Source organism: Gobius niger (assembly GCF_951799975.1).
Source record: "Gobius niger genome assembly, chromosome: 8".
NCBI classification, from domain to species: Eukaryota; Metazoa; Chordata; class Actinopteri; order Gobiiformes; family Gobiidae; genus Gobius; species Gobius niger.
Genome location: NC_136859.1, coordinates 22,005,557 through 22,026,670, shown reverse-complemented (window position 1 = coordinate 22,026,670; position 21,114 = coordinate 22,005,557). Strand labels below are relative to the sequence as shown.

At 41.3% G+C, this 21,114-nt stretch overlaps 2 protein-coding genes across 2 annotated transcripts; one reads left to right on the top strand and one right to left on the bottom strand.

Moving 5' to 3' along the window:
* Nucleotides 1-639: 639 nt before the first annotated feature.
* Nucleotides 640-2,989, bottom strand: tpbg (trophoblast glycoprotein). Its single transcript, XM_079562145.1, has 2 exons — nt 2,898-2,989; nt 640-2,802 (listed from the first exon to the last, which is right to left on the bottom strand). Exon 2 carries the CDS (start codon nt 2,585-2,587, stop codon nt 1,457-1,459), a length of 1,131 nt encoding a protein of 376 aa, XP_079418271.1. The 5' UTR covers nt 2,588-2,802; nt 2,898-2,989; the 3' UTR covers nt 640-1,456.
* Nucleotides 2,990-6,166: 3,177 nt separating this feature from the next.
* ibtk (inhibitor of Bruton agammaglobulinemia tyrosine kinase) lies at nt 6,167-17,435 on the top strand. The gene is made up of 29 exons (XM_079561780.1): nt 6,167-6,318; nt 6,930-7,813; nt 7,886-7,982; nt 8,088-8,212; nt 9,298-9,408; nt 9,789-9,959; nt 10,041-10,158; nt 10,236-10,416; nt 10,491-10,614; nt 10,686-10,863; nt 10,945-11,092; nt 11,701-12,088; nt 12,327-12,574; nt 12,660-12,746; nt 12,822-12,904; nt 12,983-13,020; nt 13,102-13,198; nt 13,286-13,387; nt 13,479-13,596; nt 13,674-13,734; nt 13,852-13,979; nt 14,048-14,160; nt 14,242-14,387; nt 14,528-14,646; nt 14,727-14,822; nt 14,901-15,050; nt 15,187-15,396; nt 16,500-16,635; nt 17,156-17,435. Exons 2-29 carry the CDS (start codon nt 7,490-7,492, stop codon nt 17,279-17,281), a joined length of 4,023 nt encoding a protein of 1,340 aa, XP_079417906.1. The 5' UTR covers nt 6,167-6,318; nt 6,930-7,489; the 3' UTR covers nt 17,282-17,435.
* Nucleotides 17,436-21,114: the final 3,679 nt, after the last annotated feature.

Sequence of the window (21,114 nt, the reverse complement as noted above, 5' to 3'; positions counted from 1 at the left end):
AGGAATTCATTTATCACCTCCCGTTTCTTTATAGGGTCACTAGTCCTTTACGCGGGAGCACCTTAAAAAGTGGGAGTTTATCCTCAATGGGGGTCGCAAGGCGATGAGCTGGGGGTTGCGAGATTGTTTTGTAATCATGTATTTTATCATTTATATTTTATGAAATTGTATGGCATGTAAACAACTACAATAAGTATTAATAAACCATACCTTTAATGTTTTTAACATTGAAATTAGTGCTAATGCTAAAACTTTAAATACTGGGTCCCTAGTTGTTGGCATCGGGACCCGAAAGGTTATAGAGGAATAAAACTATTTCTCTTACCTACCCTAGTATCCTTAATATTTTTCAGGCCTTCGAAGTTGTCTTTAATTACATGTGTAATCTTTACGACAATATGAACATAATTTAGAGAGGAAAAGTAAGTGTCAAAAGAGTACAACTGTAGAGGATTCATACATTATTGAACTCATTGTTAACTGGAATCAACGACATATGTTTCATGTTAGCGGAGTGAGTAAGCGTGCAAGCACCTAGAGGGTGTGTGTGTGTGTGTGTGTGTGTGTGTGTGTGTGTGTGTGTGTCTGTGTGTGTGTGGCCTTCATCAAAGCCTTCAAATCACATTCCTCTTTCTCAAGATTAAATGCCCTTTAGCCCAGGCAGATACCAGCAATCCATAGGCATTTTATTCAGCTGATTATTCTTACAAAAAAAAGAGAAAAGTTACATCCACCACCAACAATATAAAAAAAAAAAGAATCATCATCATCACTATACACAAGAGCATTATAAAAACAAGCAATACTACACTGCCTGCCTCCAAAAAAAAGTAACACACTTCAATATATTGCTGGACCGCTTTTCAGCACACCTGTCCTGCACTGTGGCATTGTTTTGATGAGCTTCTGTCACAACGTGATTTATTTCCTTTTAGTGTTACATTACTTTTTGCACCAAGATCTTGTATTGTTAACAGGGGAGTAAAACCACCATGTCAAGCCTTCTCCAGCAGATTCAACTGAGCTCATTCTCCGGCCACATGATGCTGCGAAACCTAGACCTGACCAAGTGCAGCAAACCCCATATCCAGGTGGTGACTCTTTTTGGGGGGCAAGGCAGTGTTATTTCTATGCATAATACATGGATGCATTGGTCAGCACTGTATGCCTGACAACTAAATAAAAAATAAAACATTCAATTCGTTTTTTTTGGGCATTGTTCAATGTCCATGCAATGTTACATATTTAAAAAAAGAGGCAGATAAACCGCATCATAGCTGCCAGGTGTATGTAACAGGACCATGCGGCTGCGCAAGAATGGAGGTTCAGAGTTAATTAGGAGGAAACCATGGCAGAATGTGAATGTCATCTTAAAGGGGGAAGGGAACAGAGGAAGGAAGACTCTCATGCAAATCCAAAATGGTCCAAAGTCTGTATATATCTGGGGTCCAGTCTTTTACACATCTGAGTTTATGCTCAAGTTAGCCAGTCTTGGGTCAGAGTTGATCTCATATCTGTAATGATACCCCTCCATGTGGTCCCGACAAGCGTCCCGAATATTATATATCCATCGCTTTATGCCTTTTCTGTTTAAGTAGAGCACAAGAAGAAATATGACACCAATCAAAGCCAGGACTAGCCCCAGGAACACGTAAGAAGTCTCCAAAACACCTTCCATGTTGCCTGAACATTTAAGCTGAGAATGTTGGATTTGCAATAAGGGGAGGTGTCTCAGGTCCTCTGGGTTCGCACACGTTAGATTCTGGACATCAGAAACTTGTGTGGAGTTTTTTAGCCAGGAGATGGAGTCCTCAATGAAGCAGTCACAATGCCATGGATTTCCTGCCAATCTGATCTGAAGACCAGGTTTACTGTTAAATTCTGACATAGTGATGGTTGGGAGAAGTCTCAGGCTGTTGTCCCTCAAATCCATGTTCTGCAGTGGTGGGACATTTAGTGTGCCATTTTGTATGGAAATGATGGAGCTGTTCTGCAAACTCAGGTTCACCAGGCTGGGCAGACCGGTGAAGATGTTGTCAGGAAGAAACACAAGGTCATTGTTGGATAGGTCCAGGACAGAGAGCTGCTGGAGGTTACCGCTTAGCAGAAAGCTTAGATCCGCTAAGGAGTGATTCTGAAAACACCTACTCAGGTTCAAAACTTGAAGTTTGTTGTCATCAGGAAAAGCTCGGTCATTGAAACTTTCAATGCTATTGTTGTTCAAATCCAGGCGCAAGAGACTGGGCAACTTGTCAAATGCCATGGCGTCTACAAACTCCAACTCATTTCCACCTAGATATAGATCTGTTAACTGGTCCAAAAGGCTGGGGAAAGAGTCCACACTCAGACGGGAAATGCGGTTTCCTGTCAAAAGTAAAACTTTGGTATTGGTCGGTAAAGATTGTGGAATGTTATCCAAGTCCTGGTTTTGGCATTTAACAGTCTGCGAGAGGCACACGCATTTCTCTGGGCAACCTCGACAGCACCCAATGACCGCAAGAATTAGAAAAATTAGCTGGAACAGATCGTAGTCCTGTATGCTGTCTTTGTGTTTACAACGTTCACGTAACGTGGAAAAAAAACGCATTTTGCTCTGAGCGCCGAAAGCCAGCTCAAAGAAAAATCTAGTGTTTGGCTTTGTGGGGACGCACGAAACTTTTCAGTTGTGACCTCCCACCTTTATTCTAAAGGGGGAAAAAATCTCAGTGGATCAAACACAGACTCCAAAATTACCTCCTTATCATCCTTGTTGGTCTTCATATCCAAGCGCTTGAATTTGCGGCATTTGTCTGCTTCCTACACCTTTGACAAAGAAGTACAAGATGAAGAGAATGGATCAGAGTAGAAGGCTAATAATGTAACAAAGACGCTATAATAAGTTTGTTTCAGGCACTTACTATAAGGATATTTGACAATAGGCTACCATTTCCAAAGAAGCCATAAAGTACACTACACTTCTACTCCACGTCCGCCAAACCAGTGGGAGACGAGACAGACTGAACACGGCAGCTCTGTGCGAACCATTGGAAGGAGGGACCATACCATTCTCCACCCCAAGAGGGGTGGAAGATCAGCACCATTCGGTCTACAAATATTGGGCTCCTCGCTCTCCGTGCGTAAAAAGACTTTGATTTGTAAGATAACATAACAGCCTAATCTAACCACAACAACATAGGCTATAGTCTAATACACGGTGTCATTTTTAGAAATGCAATGTAACATCCTTTGGGACAATACAAGTAATAATAATACAATAACAAGTTTAAAAAAAAAAAAAAAAAAAAGGTAGTTCAAGCAGTGTTGCCAGTAATCTAATTACAGTGGTGGGTTATTGAAATTGGGCTGATTACTTTTTATATTATGGAGCAACGGGATTACAATTTCAAAACTGGTTGACAATGGACAAGATGACAAATAGGCCTAAATTGGATGACCCCCTACTGAATGCTTTCCCTCTGACTCAACCCTTAGATAAGATCAGCACTCATCACAGAAAATCATTTGTAGGCCTTGGAAAATGCAGGATTATGCCACAGAGAAGCTCATTTGCGTGTTTATTTTTGAATGATGGAGGAGAGAAACACTCATTTTTGGAAACCCCAAATTGAGACCTTGGTTAATTTAGCCCTGACCTCCATGACTCTTTTCTTAGGCTTCGTAGTCAGCGTCAATGTAATCGTGTTAAACTGGTAGGCTACTATTATACTATTTGAGTTTGGTATTTTCTTCAGAAATGTGTATAATAATAATAATAATAATAATAATAATAATAATAATAATAATAATAATAATATTAACAATAATCCAGACGCTCAAGGTATTTTGTGAGGATTTCCCATGCCAAATTGTGTAGCAGCTGTATCAGTGGCACCATGTGTCTCTGCAAGAATGAGCTCAAAAGGCTCTATATTTTCAAATGTGACATTCAAAGATATAGGCTACAAGTCTGCCCCCTTTGGTAACTTACCAATCAGTTCTGTTATTTTGTCTTTTTGGTATCACTTTATTTTACACTACCTTGATACTTTGTACTTAACTAAATTTAGTACAATGTAATGAGCTTTGTAACAATCTGTAATAACTTGTACCTATAGGTTAGATCCCCATGGAATAAGTTGTATTAGTACTTTGTAGGTACATAATGCAATAGGAAACGAGACCCGTATAGGGTTAGGGCTTAGAGTTATGTCTTATTACATATTACATAATGTACCTACAAACTACTAATACATAATATTACATTGTGTATGTAACCCATAGGTACAGCTTGTTACACATTGTTAGAGCTCATTGCATTGTACTAAATTTAGCAGGGCTGCCAACTTTTCACCAAACTTTGGAGTGAGACTTTGGTCGGTCCCGAGCTGGGGAGCCTCTTTCATGGCGATAGTGTCTCGTAATTGTATTAAGTTCTAACCCAAAAACAAGTCTACGTTTTACATGACTGAGCACGTCAGGAGCTGCATAATGGATCAGAGGGGGTTTGATTGGTTCTGATGGGTGACCATCAGAACCAATTGAAAGTGTGGGAGGGCACTCTGAAGGGGTGGTTTGGGGGTCCTCCCCCAAGAATTTTTTTTATAATTCAGATATGATTTCCTGCAATCTGGTGCATTTTAGATCATAAATAATATTTTTAGCTGGTCTATTTACTGGTGTTAAAGAATTATATTTCTGGGCCCCTTTCAAATTGGGGCCTCTCAGCAAAATGCCCAGAGACCCCTTCATCGTTACAGCCCTGCCAAAAGGTACAATGACACAATGCCTCTGTTTCTCTGAGTCAGTCATTCCAATTATTACCAACAAAAATCAAGTAGCACAAGCTTTAGAAAATATGAACATTTGATCCCTGTGTTTTGCAGTATGTTAGAGCATGTTTGATGATTAAACTTTGAATATGATTATTCAATGTTATAACTAGTTTTTCTCTGCCTCTCTCTCCCTCGCGCAAGAGGGGAAAAAGAAACTGAAGTAAAAGAGGTCTAGGTTCAACGTGATCTCCGCTGTGACCGTTGTTTATTATTTCATTAGGACTTTTATTGCTCAAACTCGTTGCCTTATGCTGCTCACTTTAAGCTCCTCGTGGGGCAGCAGCGGCGGCGGAGGTGACCGGGGCGGAGGAGGCAGTAGGCGCGGTGATGTCGCTTCGGAGGCGGCCAGGAGTGGAACGAAACCACGGAAACCACGCGCCTTTTTCTCTCCCATGGCCCGGGAGAGCTGGCGCTGGGAGTGTTCGGGCGCTCTCTCGCTGTTTCCCGGGAGCCGCGCTCTAAAACCCTTTCTCCGCAGGCCGCGCTCACGTCCCGCGCGTCGTGCATTGTACTGTACACTGTGCACTGTACAAAAAATGAGCTGTTCTCCGCGAACACGTTTATATCACATCACTAGAGCCGCCGACAGACACACAAACACACGCCAGAGGAGCCGTGGAGGCACACAGACAAAATAAAGCGTCTGCAGCCGCTCACTGCAAAAAGTCAGGGATGATTTTTTGGTTGAGCGTGTGATATGAGGAGTGTGGCGTGAGAGCGTGTGAAGGCACTCAAATGCGTGTGTCTCACGGTGAAACCGTGAGAGTTGGCAGCCCTGATTTAGTTAGGTACAATGTATCAAGGATAGTGTAAAATACTATGCCCATAGCAAAGGCGGTATGGCCACACATCATTTAGTTCAATTCAGGTTTATTTTAGACCCTTTTAAGACCATGTTTAGTCCTGATCCTGTTTTAATCTTGATCTCGGCCTGGTACTTGGATAATCAGAAAGTTAGAAAGATTTTATGAGCTGGTAGACGGTCAATGAGGTGCGAGAGCCAATGATTTATGCAACAATACCACAGTAGTTTACTTGTAAATATGTTGATATAGCTTGCTTTGAAATGAGATAATTTAGTTGCAATGGTCATTCGTTTTTGATAAAGTAGCTGTCTTACTGCAGTGTGCTAAGCCCAGAAGGTAATCAATCTCATGCTTATTTTCTGTGGTATAACTGAATATTATGAGATCCCATATAGTTGGTGATAATTCTTACATCATCTCTACAGAAACTGCTGCACACCCAACCAACCTCTCCATTTGCACCGAAGCACGCCCAAAACAAACAACCAATCAGAAATCCGCATCTATCCCGCTCAGCCAATCAGAAGTCCCCTTACTACTAGGCTTGCGCTCAAGCTGAAGGGTCTCTCCTGTTTCAGACCTGTCAAAATATACCACTGATTTAAAATTACTCCATTCACTCATTTGTAGCAATGACACAGTGTTTGTATTCCGTCACTGCCGCTTTCTTTATGGGACATTTTCTCTTTAACTAACGTAAGGTAAGCAAAATACAAAGACACAAATAGCGTTTCAGCGATACCGGCTGCTGCTAATGCTAACTAGCCTACGTGTCAGTCAAGCAAGCAAACTTGCGATGGCCAAACATTGACATTTTAGGAATACAAAGTTGGATTAGAAACAATTTTCTCATCTTCCTGTCGTAAAATCGAAATGAAAATCACATATAACCATATTGTATTAGTTGTAAAGAATGATCAGAGCTCCTAGTTTGCATTAGGTCAATATGCCATGGTAATTTTGGCCTTGTTACATAACACATACTACTACATAACCACTACTACTGGTTATAATGTTATTGTTAGTTTTTTTTAAATATTAGACTGCATAAACAGCACTTGCACTATTACGTCGATTCTTTTAGAGAAAGATGAAAAGTGTTAATGTGTTGCTTCACTCAAGTTAAAGAAACACTTCACTATGCAGTGGTTAGTTGAGCATCCAACTCATCTGACATTATTTACTTCAGGCACACCTGCAGTTTATACAAGGATCTGCAATATTACCATAGTATTTGTTTCGATATAATGCAAGATAAAGTGCATAAGTTACTATTGTTATGCAACTAAAATATTAACCTTTCCATTTGCAGGCACCCTTTACAATTATGGAGTTCTAAAAACAGCAGAGTGGATTTTGGGGGGAAGGAAGGACCCGCTTTCCCCTCAGATTGAACTAATGGTTGAATTGACTGATGAGAAGGGTAGAGGGTCTGTGACATTTTTGCTTTTTGTATATTAGCACATGTTTTGAAGAAAAAGTATATTTTTGCTAAACCTATATAATCTTTTGTACTGTACATAGGCCTACATTAGGTAGTTTTGCGTTCCTGATGCCAGGACATACAACAGGCACCTTGTGTTGTGCTCAGCTCCTGGTCAAAATGGTGGACTGAAACAAGTCCCCAAAAGTATCTGGGGCTGCTAGGGTGCTGTGGAACCTCAACACAAGCACAATTCTAGCGCTCCACTGCCATTTTGGCCTTCAGTTGGTGTTTACATTTTTAAAATATTTGTTACGGTTCCCTTGTTTTTTTGGTTATTTTCTATTCTATCTTTTAAGTTTTTTTTTTTGCACTTTTGGGTTGTGGGAGGTGAAAAATACTAGAGCGAAAAGCGAAAGAGTGACTGTAAAGATTAGGAGAAGGCCAAGATGAGTCTGGGGTCACCAGACTGCACTGTGAAATGCCGCTCGCTGCAGCACGCAGATGACGTGGTGGCAGCACTAACGAGTGGCACTGAGGGGCAGCTCGGGGCCTTCTTGTCTGCTCACTGTCACAATGCGGCCACGCTGCGGGATGGCTTTGGCCGCACAGCTCTGCACATGGCCGCTTCACTGGGAAGGAAGACTCTGTTGGAGTGGCTGCTGGAGAATAAGAGTGCAGAACTTATGGTCAGGGATAAAGAGTCTGGCTGGACTGCGCTGCATCGCAGCGCCTTCTACGGCCAAATCCACTGTCTCATCTCATTAGTTAAGGTAAGGTCATGCAAAGCTGTTTCTCACTTTAGTTTTCTAGCATGATGAATGAGAATAATTTTCTTTAAATAGCATGGAGCTCTTCTCTCCACCCAAGATAAAGAGGGCTTCTCTGTACTGGATCTTACCATGAAGGATCGTCCAGCACATGTGGTTTTCAAAAACAGTGGTAAGATATTGCAGCTACAGCATCATTCAAATAATTCTCTGATGAAGTGTGTGTTTTTTTTGTTCTCTTGGTGATAATTGTGGTGTGTCGTGTCCCCTATTACAGATCCGATGGAGGCATACACCTGGGGCAACAACATAAATTTCAGCCTTGGCCATGGTAATCAGGATAGCCGACAGCACCCTGAGCTTGTAGATGTATTTGCCCGAACAGGGGTTTACATCAAGCAAGTAAGCCACTCATTGTTAATATATCTCTGCTCCCTAGACAGACTTAAAATGTTTTTAACGTGTGTGTAGGAAACGTCAGAGGGTTTCCCTGTGAAAACCACACATGCAAATGACTGCAATTTCAACTCTATGCCAACATGTGCTCCTTTTGCACTTGGGTATTTCAGATTAGAGACAGCAGCAAAACACTCCCTCCCCAGAGGTTTGAATTTGTTATAAACCGATCCTCTGGGCATCATAGCATTTGTACCTTTTGCATTATTTTGTACTTCAACACACAGATTAAAGTGTGTTCAGTCATTGGCATAAAACAAATGGGGCCATATATTCGTTTTCATGAAGGATTTACCAGACACTAACATGATGGTCACTTCAGTGATAGATTAAACTAACCTAATGGAAACATAATATGTTTATGAAGGACACTGTGACCATGTTCAACACTAACCCTTTGTGTTGGCATCAGAGTTCAGGAGTTTTCTATGAGGGTCACACACTGGGAGCAGTTGGCTCTCATGAGAGAGTGCACAGCAGGTGTTGGTCGTAGTGGATCCTGCATATAGCCCTGTAGGTAATGTCTCTTCTCTAAGTTGAAGAGTTAAGTTTCTTGACTTTTGTGCTTCACTGTGTGTCAGACTTTGTTGTATAATGCGTTATAATACTGGAATTATGATTAAAAAATGTTTTATGAATTAAGAAAAACATGGCTGGTATCAGAAGGATTTAGTTTCCTGACCACTCAATGACCCATTCACGTTGCATGGCGTCTTTGTGTTTGGCCCCAGTGAGCAGGTGCAGGAGGTTAAATATTAATTCAACAATGACATGTTTTTAATTAAATGATCTTCCCTGCTGTATTAATGTCCACATCAATGTGGTACTTGGGGAAACATCTCTGGTCCATTGAAGTCTGAAGCAGAGCAATGTATTAGTAATGGCTTTCCACTGTGCCTTGTTGTGTGTGTGTGTGTGTGTGTGTGTGTGGGGGGGGGGGGGGGGTGTTTACTATTATTACAAAAATGGGGAATGGAATGGGGTGATGTAAAATAATGCAGATAAAGTTTTGAACACTTGTCCTTCTCCAGGTGGTCCTCTGTAAGTTCCATACAGTGTTCCTGTCCCAAAAAGGCCAGGTGTTCACTTGTGGACATGGGCAAGGAGGTCGACTTGGCCATGGAGATGAACAGACATATATGGTAAAGCTTTGTTTGTGTGGGCATTTCTCCAAACAGAAGCATATCAACGTTAGTGGAAGACATTGATTACTGAATACATTTCTGCAGTAACTCTTAATGTTTTCTAATCAATGTTTTGGAGACGCATTGTCTCCTGAACATTGATCCAATCAATGTTTCTTTGTTTCTCATTTTAGACTCTTGATGTAAATCTAAAGTAAACTACTGTACTGTAAAACAATGGCCCAACATAATGAAGCCATACCAACATATTTGCGGCAGTCATGATTGCATGTTTTAGAGTTTAAGGATACTATTTAAGGATACTATTTGGTAAATTAATGTTACTGTACATATATTACAAAGTTGATTGAATCAAGCTCCTGTCCATTGTGCTGCAGGTTCCTCGAATGGTGGAGGGTCTCATGTCTCATCACTGCTCTCAGGTGGCAGCAGCCAAAGACCACACAGTAGTGCTTACAGAGGAAGGCTACGTTTACACTTTTGGCCTCAACACCTTTCATCAGCTGGGTCTGTCTCCACCTCCTGCCTCAGCCCATGTCCCCAAGCAGGTAGGACTGCCTCTTTTAGGCGATCACCTAGAATCATTTGCATGAAATGATTGTCTAAGGTTAACCCCTCGGTGGTAATAGGTGTTTTCTAAAACGCTGAGAGGGCGAACTGTGATTGGAGTGGCTGCTGGAAGGTTTCATACTATGCTGTGGACAAGGGAGGCTGTCTATACAATGGGTCTTAATGGCGGGCAGCTTGGTAATTTTATCGAGAGGCTTATCTAGATTTGTTAAAATGTGTTGTTATACTTCAACAATGCACTGTATTCATCTCAGGTTATCTGCTGGACCCCAACGGTGAGAAGTGTGTAACTGCACCGCGACAGGTCTCGGCCCTCTACCACAAGGATATTAGCATCGCCATGGCAGCAGCTAGCGACGGTGCCACAGTCGTTGTGACAGAGAAGGGAGATGTTTATTTGCTGGCAGAATATCAATGCAAGAAACTGGCTTCAAGGTAACTGTGTTCTCTGCACGTCCCCTGCGCACATTCAAATTGTATTTATTATAAGTGCAATTTGACTTTGACAGGCAACTGAACATCAAGAAGGTATTGGTTACAGGAGGCACTCTTGATCACCGAGTGGACCCACAGCTCCTGCGTGAGACAGGAGGAGAGAAAGTTACCATTTTGGCTTTGGATGAAGCTGGAAGGGTGAGTGAATAAAACTGCTTGTAAATTTGATGTAAAGAGGATAATTTTTTTTTTTACTTGTTGTCCTTCAGGTGTTTTGTTGGCGGTCCTTGGGCAGCCCAGTGAGACAGTGTCGGTGGGCTTACGCACGGCAGATTTTCATGTCAGACATTGCTCTCAGCAAGAACGGCATGATGTTTGTGACTCAAGACGGAGAGGGCTTCAGTGGCGCTTGGGCTGGAGAATATAAGAAATTTGAAGAGAAAAAAGGTGTGTAATCACATCATGTTTATTGCCTTCAAGTCAAAAAGCTGCGCAGTATTTTATATAGTAGATGTTCCTTGTTAACAGAGAGCTGTGTGGAGGTGTGTGGTCAAGTGGGAACAGTATATGAGAGGATCCGCCTGGAAAAACTCCCCTTTGTTCACCGAGCTGTGAGTGTCACCATGGACTCTAAAGGCCGCAATTATGGAGTGCTTCAAGTGGATCCCAAAACGAGGTATATTTTATATTATGTATAATATTTATGTTATATATATATATATATATTTATATTATATATAATATATATATTATATATAATATATATATTATATATATATATAATAATTATATATTTTTTTTTTGTTTCATTTATATGCTTCTCAAAGAGATTAAATAAATAAATTCTATTACTTTGACTGGCTGAATGCAATGTGCAATTCTGCCACCTAGAGGTAACATTAAGTTAAATTCTGTCTTTATAGAAAAGTTTTTAAATTAAATTGTTTTAAATTTTTGTTGTCTACCAGGGTAGAAATTCATGTTTGGCTCACCGACACATAAATACACAAGACTGGGACAATACAAACATGCGCAGTTGAAAATTACATAGGAAAAAGAAACTTAGAAAAATTATTCTGAAATACAGCCTTTTTTTAGCCAGTGGAACTTGGTGTGGCCTCCTAGAGTTTAGAAGATAAGATAATCCTTTATTGACTCACAATGGAGAAATTCACGAGCTCAAATGACCAAATGGTCATGGAATTGAATATATTTTTCAAATTTACCAAGGCATTTTCTAAAATGGTAAAATAGTTGATTTATGAATATACCTTTTGTCTCCAGTTTGTACGAGATTCCCAGCTTGTCTCCGTCCTCCTTCACCAAACACTTCCGGAGACTCCTGGAAGAGGCCGATGAAACGGACAACATTCATGACGTCACTCTTCAGGCCGGAGACCGCACCTTTCCAGCTCACAAATATATACTGTCCATGCGCTCCGAGTTTTTCCAAAAGCTGTTTTCCGTGAACCACAGAACAGAGGAGAAGGAGGAGCCTGATAGAGAAATTAGAAGAAGTGAAGATGCTGTGGGTTGTGATTTGATTATGTTTGAAAAGATCCTGCCCGAGATGCTGGAATACGCTCTGCACTTCATGTATACAGACTCCTGTGAGCTCCTGGTGCACGGGGCCCGGCCAAGGGTCTCAGGGGTCCACACAGGGCCAAACCAGGTACAAAAAGTATACTTATCCAAGTCATGCTAATACTGTGTCATGCTCTTTGTGTAGCATAACTTGACAAGACATAACATATATATACTGTGTATATATAGAAACAAAGGATGACGGGCTTGTTTAAAGAACATCTTGCACAATTCAATGTTAAATCTATTCTAAAGGCTTGTCTTTAATTTTCAAGCCCTTTCAGTGAAATATTGCACCATTAAACTTGCCTTTTTGTACTGGTCAGGACACAGAACAAGACAGGCTTATCAGTGGCCTGCAGGACTTGGACATTCATGGTCGCTCAGCTCTAGAGGTCTACAACTCCCTTACTGCCACAGCCAAAAGAGAAGGTGACAAGAACAAGGCGAAAGGCTCCAAGACGAACAAAAAGCCCAAAGGAAACAAAGCCGCAGTCAGTGAGAGCAGCTACAACCCTGTGAAGACCTTACAAGGGGTGGCAAAGAAGCTTGGACTGGGAGGTTTATCTGCACGGTGAGTAGAATTAATGACTACTTGTGCTCTTTTGACGCAGCATGATTAATTGTTTGGGATCACTATGTTCTGCATCCTTTCACAGACTGGATGGAGTCAAATATGATCATGGTAAAATCAATGTAATGCAGAAGAAAACCAGCAGCAAATTTAAATTCAATCAGAAAAAAAGGTACATATTTTTGAATATAGAAGGGTTATCTAATTTTCTACGTCACTCTTGATATAATCCTTTTTCCCCCCAAAGCTCGTATCTGTGTGATGTCACTCTCAAGTCTGAAGATGGGAAAGAGTTTCCATGTCACAAAAGTGTCCTCTGTGCAAGACTCGGTACTTATTTATCAACCAGATCCACTATACAAGTGTTCTCAATTGACTGATCAATTTGGTTTTCATGTTTTCTGCCAGAGTACTTCAACAGTATGCTTGGAAACCCTTGGATTGAGGTAGTTCACATTCATTTACAGCACTTTGACATTTTAGTTTCAAAAGGAACTTTGTGACACATGTCTTCTGAATCTTCACAGGCGACATCTTGCTCTGCTTTGGTGATCCCCACGGGCTCAGAAATCCTGCAGGTCATTCTTGAATACCTTTACACAGATGAATCTCCCACAGTTAAAGGTACATGTATTTTTTTCCCCAAAGCTATTCCAATAAGTAATTTCCGCATACAATATGATGTTAATGTTTGTACAACTTTCTCTCAAGAGTCTCTTAATGTGGAGTTCGTGTGTAATGTGCTGGTAGTGGCTGACCAGCTCCTCATCACACGACTTAAGGAAATGTGTGAAGTTGCCATCACAGAAAACTGTTAGTAAACTTTTTGTTCTACATAATAACTTAAGTTACACACATCCTTTCTTTTGCTATATTTCCCATGCATTTGTTTGGATTTGTCCAGTAACTCTAAAGAATGCAGCAGAGCTCCTGGAGTTTGCTGCCCTATACAACGCAGACCAGCTCAAACTGTCCTGCCTTCAGTTCATCGTACTTAACATTGGTGCCCTCCTGGACTCAAAGTAATAAACAGGATCTGCATTTTTAGAGCCATTACTTTTGTCTTAAGATATTTAGATATTGTTTGATTTTGCCTCAGAGCACTGGAATACCTCAGTGATGAAGTGCTAGTGGAACTCGCCGCAGCATACAGGAGAATGGCAAGTCACAACAGACTTATGTCCCAATTCTCTTCCTGTACTATGATGCAAGTTGACTTGGCTTGTATTACACCGAATTTGCATCATGTTGTTTATTTTTGGTGATATTTTATCCAGATACCGGCAATGCAGAGAAGGATCATTACTCCATACCCCGGGGGTCCTGATCTCAGTATGTATGAAAATGAAGACTTGGACTCCGTATTTAGCCCTAAACCAGAGGCCGAAGGGGATCCTTCCTGCAGGTATTTGGACATTATTTGAGATTGAAATGATGAAGCATTTACTGACCTGTTTTTCTTGTACATTGTAGAGAAATATTATTGAAGAAGGCAAAGATCAAGGCCAAAAAGAAACCAAGGCGGCGCTCTGACAGCTCCGGGGGATACACTCTTTCAGATGTAATTCAGAGTCCCCCTACTGCAGGTAAACACTGTGCTGAAACCTGTAACATACCACTTCTAATATTTGATATAGAAATGTAATGTAATTATGCTCTTTCGTTAGTGGTGACTCCATGTTTTGTGAAGTCCCAAAAAGCCAACTCCATTGAGTCTTTGCCAGAGTTACTCACTTCGGACTCAGAAGGCAGTTATATAGGAGTGGGCAGCCCTCGAGAGATCCAGTCCCCCATCTTCCATGACAAGAGCGAAGTAATTTTTTACACCACATGATTAGGATTTGGTTAATGTTAAATTGGTAGCTGATTATATTTATAGTCAGACCCACAAATCATATACAGCCATATGTTTGAGTTGTATACATTTTATGTGACTGCTTTTAACTTTTACAGGAAGAACGGCTGTTTAGTCAGAGACTGAAGACCCCACCCAGCACCCCAATTTCTCTGAAAAATGGCCCACTAACTCCGCCAAACTCTGCTTCTTACAGTATTCCAAAAGTCATTCCCAGGTTTGAAGAATAAAACAAACCATGAAACCGTGAAAAGACCTCCGATATCTGTCTAATTGTGTCCTTTCTGCTTTGCCCAGCCCCGGTCCTCCGCCAGTTCTGGACCTCAGAACCATCATGGACATGGAAGCCAATTCTCTGCAGATTCTTGGAGCAACTCCAAAAAGCCCTGGAAGGTGTGGCCCTTCATAATGTATAGTGTGTACATTAAAAGTCTTAATTGCTTTATTAATCATCTATTGTTATCTTTTTAGTAACACCATTAAGCAATCACCAGTCTCCACAAAGCTGTCCCAGAAACAGAGAAAGATGTTGGCGTTGGCCAACAAGGAACCTAGTGTGGAGCTCCCAGCCTCCAAACCAACCCCTATTGCCACTCCGACTAAAGCCAATGGGAAGGCCTGGTGAGTGCTGGGTTTTCTGCTATTTCACAATAAAACAAGCATAGCTCAAATCAGCTGTACTTTGTAAACACAGATGGAACTTTTGCTTCCCATAATCGCACAAAACATATTGATTTATTTTCTCTTCTACACACAGGGCTACAGCAGTCCAGTCCCCTCCGTCTTCAGGATCTTTCCGTGCGCTGCTGGAGGAGGAGGAGGAAGAAGAGAAGAGGCTGCCTCGACTGGGACAGGCTGGAGCTCAGAGGTTCCAGGCTGTGCAGGCCTCCCCTGTTTCTACAAGCTCTGCGCCAAAGAAGGTCACGTTCAAATGTGCAGACGGCAGTGAGACTGACAAACCGGCCGGGTCAGTACAAAACAGTCACACAGAACATAATTAAGTCTGCATAGTACTGAGCTTAAATGTATTTGCCTCCTTTATCCTTCAGGGGGCAGTATTGTAGCGCACTACCCCTTGTTATAACACATTCCTAAAAAGCACATGCTGGGCTTTCTCTGTTTTGCAAATCAACACTCGTCACTCTAAATTTGATATAGCTGCATTTGTTTGGATTACCTGGCTCTTCACATTCTATTTTGATGTCCGTTTGAACAGATGTGATAAGGTCAATCGAGTTACACAGACAATGACTCACCCTGACCTTTCCCCAGACAGCAGCTAAACACCTCTGCAGCATTGGCTAGGCGTTTGACATCAAAGTTATATCAATAAATTAGGATTAGAAACACTCTATTCTAAATATTGTACATTACATAATATCACAGCTTCTCCTGTTGCTGTATGTTTATTTTTCATACTGAAACGCTGTAGGGAAGCCTGTGCTGATCCCGAACAGCTGTGAGTCAGTCCAGTGTAGCCGGTGACTATAACTAGAATTGATAAGGGCAGCACTCGTGTCACAGTCGATCATACTGAGCAGGAAGCAGGTTTCAGATTCCTTTTGGTGTTTGGATGAGCCAAAGAGACATCTCACTCAGGAAACTGCATCCGCCAAACTCCTTCTGGAAAATTACAGAAAGACCCTGTGATGTTTTTGGGCTTTAGACTATTTTAATCTCAATAAAATGTATTTTTGCAAACACCTTTGATCAGGCGCAGTAAATACTAGCCTGGTGAAACAAAGGATTGTTCACAAATTGCATTTATACGATTCATGCTGGGTTGAATATCATAATATTTAACCTAGACGGAAACTTGTGTTTTTAGCTAGATGCCAAACATTTGATTTACATTTCATGTTGAAGGGATTCTTTTTAGAAATCTCATCAGATTCGTCCAGAATTTTCTTTAATCTTGAGGAGAAACAACTGTCAGGTTACATAACAGTCCTGACGTTTGTAAAAGCAGCTGTGAACCTGCACACAAACCACACTGTCAGATGTATTAAACTCTGCCTGCATGCCTCCACACAGTCACTGACCCCCCGTATGTCTCTGTGTGCCCCTCAGGCCTTGGGTGCTGCGGGCCGTGGGCAGCCCTCCCCTCTGCTCCTCCGCTGTGACCTTTGCCTCCATCGTAGAGGAAGAGAAGCAGCAGGAAGCTGCGCTGATCCGCAGCCGAGAGAAGCCACTGGCGCTCATCCAGGTAATGCATAGTGTCAGTGTGTTCAGGCTCACGCACTCACCTGCCAACACTGCCCTGGGACAGTTACATGTGTGCATTCATGTGTGGGAGCCTCTGGTGCGCACTAGTTTATTATATACCAGAAACAAGAGCACCAAACTCTTTGTATGATTTGGTGTCAACTTTTTTTGGCCTTCCTAATGTTGTTAAGTACTAGATTATAAGTATGTTTCGTTCACTCTGTAATCCATTGAATGTCAACATGCTTAACTCAAAACTAAAATTGAATTTATACTAGCACTACTCATATCATTCCTCAGTGAAAAATGAAGTGCATCTGCTCTTTTACTCTATTACTGTGCCAAGCTCCTTCAGCGCCTCCACAAGCCCCATCTCTCTCCTGTGGCTTTCTGGTTGCCATTATGTAAAATGTCCCTATTATCATTAGCTCTCTGTGTCAGCATCTTCTTGCTCGCTCTAAATGTCTTGCGGTTTGCCACTTTAACCAACCATTTATTTTCCTCTTGTGTCTCTACACCAGATTGAAGAGCGTGCCATCCAGGAGCTCCTGTTGCAGTACAGGGCTCGGGACAACCCTGATGAGCTGATAGTGGTGGAAAGGGCTTCCAAGAGTCCTGTGGCCGTCCCCATGTGGAACAAGCACTGAGGCAGGGACACCATAGAACCTCAAAGTTAGGTTGTCTGTCTGCAGTAAAGTCTGTACACATCTGTTTATGAACTATCCAAATACTATTGGACAAACAGAAATTGAACTAAATCAGAAAGCAAACATTTTCTAAATTAACTAATAAAAATAGGACTTAAACAAAAAAACAAAAAAAAGGATTAGTCGTCATCACCATCAAACGATCACACGTCTTGGAGCGCTCTTAATTTTGAATGCAAACATTTTCAGTTTTACTTGCATGTTTAAGTTTTTTTTTGTCTCTTCCTTGAAAGCAATATCATAAGAAGAATTAAATAACCATTTGAAATGTTATTAGTGTTTGATGAAAGAACATAGTTGCACTTGTTACTTGTGTAACTAAAGCCAATGAATGGGTCCAAAGTTCATCATCCCATTTTGGATGAGGTTAACAAAATGATGTGCCAAATAGCTAATGTCTTTCAGAGCAAGAAGTATCTTTAGTTTCTTTAAATATTTGTGAATTCTGGCGAACGCTCTAACTGCCGTGTTACAATAATGGAGTTTCCCATTGTTAGGATTGAATGTGCAGATGGCTGGTTTCTTCATATACTGGCTAAAACGCTTGTCATTAATCTCTTAGTTTTGTTCTCATTTTGTGGCGCCAATGTAAGCTTTAGGGGTACTTGAAAATGGTACCATTGCCATTTCTGTGAATGTGTGTGTGAGACTGAGAGTGAGACAAAACATCGTGATAAGAAATATTGCACAATAAAATATCAACTGCATTGATGCACTGGCTTGTCTGTATTTTTACTTCAGTTGCACCACAAGCAAGCCACTCAATTACAATGTTTCTGAACATCTCTCACCATTATTGTGGCATTAATAAGGCTAACGTTCAATCTAGCTGTTGAGTGCCACACGTTCTGCATTGCATGACAAAGCCACCATTATCGAGTCTCAGTGACTGATTAACTGCAATGACCTCGTTCGGGACAGAGAGTGTGGCGATTTGGGTATTTTATTGGCCGTAATTACAGGCAGAGGATTACATCCGAAGTCTCTGGGAGACAGCGTGTGGAGAAAAATATTAATTAGAAATTAGGGACTATTAGCTGGAGAAGTGAGACACAATGTGAACAAAAAGTCTGCTGCTTTTAACCAAAATGAGAGAAGTGCTGGTGAGGGCAGCATCCTGGGAATATAAGAGTTTTTTTTTTTTAATTACCTACTCAGTCTGTGGTTCATATTAATTTGAAGGGAAAAATGAGAGCAGACAAATTGAACATTCATTGAACACTCATTGATCGAGGAGCACATTTAACAGCAAAATCATAAAAACTGCTCTCAGGTAAGAAATAAACTTTCTCCATTGTTAGTCTGTTTTATTACCCAGGCTTTTCTGGGCAAACGGAAAACTTTGGCTTCTAAGTTTGGAACTTCAGGATTCATTTGTTGTTTGGAAAGAGATGTAAGAATACCTCTTACTTTTCCTCAAGGCTTTGAATTCCCCCCTTCAGGGTCAAAAATGCTGCTTTAAGCGCTGAGTAGTCATGAGTAGGTCTTGTCTTTTAAACCTGTGGTTCTCAACTGGTGTGGCGTCAGGACCCACCATGCCTTATGACCACAAGCCGCAACCCCAAAAACAATACTTAAAGATGCTATACCTCACATTTTTTTTCTTTTTGTAGGGTAAATTTTTTTTCCCCCCCATTAAAGTATGTTGTAAAAGTAGTCATTTGTGAAAAAATCAGCCTGACGCGTTAAGTTTGCGCCGCATTAATACCTTGTTTACGATGCATTTGTTGGTGAAATGCCGTGCGCAAATAAAACCATTTGGTTTTTTGTCCATCCTTTGGTCACCAGAGAAAAACACTGGAAACTTGGAAATGTGGCCTTGGCAGCCAAAGAGACATTTTAATAATTCAGAAATCTTAACGTTAACAACAATCCTTGAATTGGTAGACTTCGATTGGGCAAAGCTTGCGACAGTGACTCAGATGGTAAATTGTGATTGTATATAATAACCAGAAGGATGGCTCTTTGAATCCCACTTCCAGCAGATACAGACTCTAATAATAATAATAATAATAATAATGCATTTTATTTGTATAGCACTTGTTGAGCTGGTCATTAGGAGCATGTTTATTGATGGCAACAGTATAGTCCAAAATGTTACGCAGTGTGGCTTTAACTGCCAACCTCTTGGAAAAATCTTGCCAACTCATTTACATTTTGTTACACATGTTTCATCTGCAACCCCCTGGAGATCCACTGCACATCCATGATACATTTGTCTATACTGTCTCTACTTACCCACCAGGGCTGTGCAACAATGACATAATATACTTACAGTTGGGGCCTTAATAATTATTGATGCGTCTGTGACTTCTGCCCGTTAGCTCAATCTCTTTCAGCTGCTTAGTTTCTCTTAATAGCCGGCTTCACAGAGTGGTAAGGTTTGACTAGCCCTCCCAATCCTATTTAGTGGACATTCATCTGTGGATTAGCTGCCCTCTGGCTTCAGGAAGTGTTTCACTCAAGAGTGTGAGTGTGAACGTGGCTTCCTCTCTGCTTTGCTGACGTCTCTTTAAGTCGCACTAAGAATCACGTGTGTCTTGGCAGAAGGTTCATCATGGCTTTGTGGCAAACTGTGGCCAAACCAGTGGATAGGTTCACCGTGTCTGCAACTGAGGCATGGAGCCAGGGCTGGGCTACAGATACCTGCATGTTTGTGTGTAAGAATTTGACTCATTCAAGGATTAGAATACTGCAGTTGAGTATCTTTACTCTTCCTTCCACATAAGACTTTACAGAGGAAGGCAAAAGTGCACAATTAATCTGCTGCATTGACCACACCGTAAAAGTAATTACCGTACAATCATATAATAGGATAAAATGGAACAGTGATTATCAGAGATATCAGGCAACATATTTAACACTTTTCCACCTACATTAGGCACAGCATTCACACTCTTATTGATACACTAATGTATGGAGACACTGGAGGCAAAGTGGATGAAGTGTCTTGCCCAAGGACACAACGACTATGCACCGTCAGGAGGCAGGATCCAAACCCCCGACCTTCCAATCATGAGATTACCCGCTCTACCTGTCACCCCACTGTCATGAGAAAGAAAGTGGTTGATTTTAGTTGTTTACAAGTTACAGTATATTCAAGGTATGAATGTGGGGCGTCTCATAACACATACACGGCCCCACACACACATTTTTGCAACACTATTGCCATTCACTTTAAAAGAGATGATTGGGCACAGTGTTTAAGTGATGGGATCTCAGAAGAATTGTGCAGTCCCCTCTGGTGCTGCCTCTGGTGCTTCAGCTGGATTGGACAGTGACAAATGTGGATGTAGGAGGTGGATCTAATCTGTGCACAAAGCTGAACAGATGGGTGAAACCTTAGTCGATTGTCTCAACTGAGGTGCCTGTGTTTCTGTACAATGTGATGGTGGTGATTTTTTTCTTTTTTTTTTTAAAGTTGGCATTTTAATTTGACTTCAGTTTTTCTACTTCCTACTTTTTTTCCATAAGATTTTGAGTTCCCCATAACTGCATAACCTGTCCCAATAAAGTGTGTTTGATGCCAGTTTTTTCTAAAGCAGCTTTGCGTAATGAAACTTTTATTTGTAGCCACGAGCCAAACTCCTGGGCTTATGAAGCCATCACACTTCTAGCACTTGAGATAAGTGTTATGTATCTCACGGTCGACTGCTCTGACATGTCCTTACTGCAAATGAACATGCCCATCAAAGACGCGGGCTGCAATTAGGCACAGTTACAGTGATGCAGAGATTATCAAGGCGCACTTGAAAGCATTTTGAAAGGTGTGG

Bases quoted from the DNA above. Each gene is read 5' to 3' on its own strand.
- ibtk (XM_079561780.1), top strand. From the start codon at position 7,490: ATGAGTCTGGGGTCACCAGACTGCACTGTGAAATGCCGCTCGCTGCAG. The intron at 13,388-13,478 runs GTTAGTAAACTT...GGATTTGTCCAG, and splicing joins AGTTGCCATCACAGAAAACT to TAACTCTAAAGAATGCAGCA. The intron at 14,647-14,726 runs GTTTGAAGAATA...TGCTTTGCCCAG, and splicing joins ATTCCAAAAGTCATTCCCAG to CCCCGGTCCTCCGCCAGTTC.
- tpbg (XM_079562145.1), bottom strand. From the start codon at position 2,587: ATGCGTTTTTTTTCCACGTTACGTGAACGTTGTAAACACAAAGACAGC.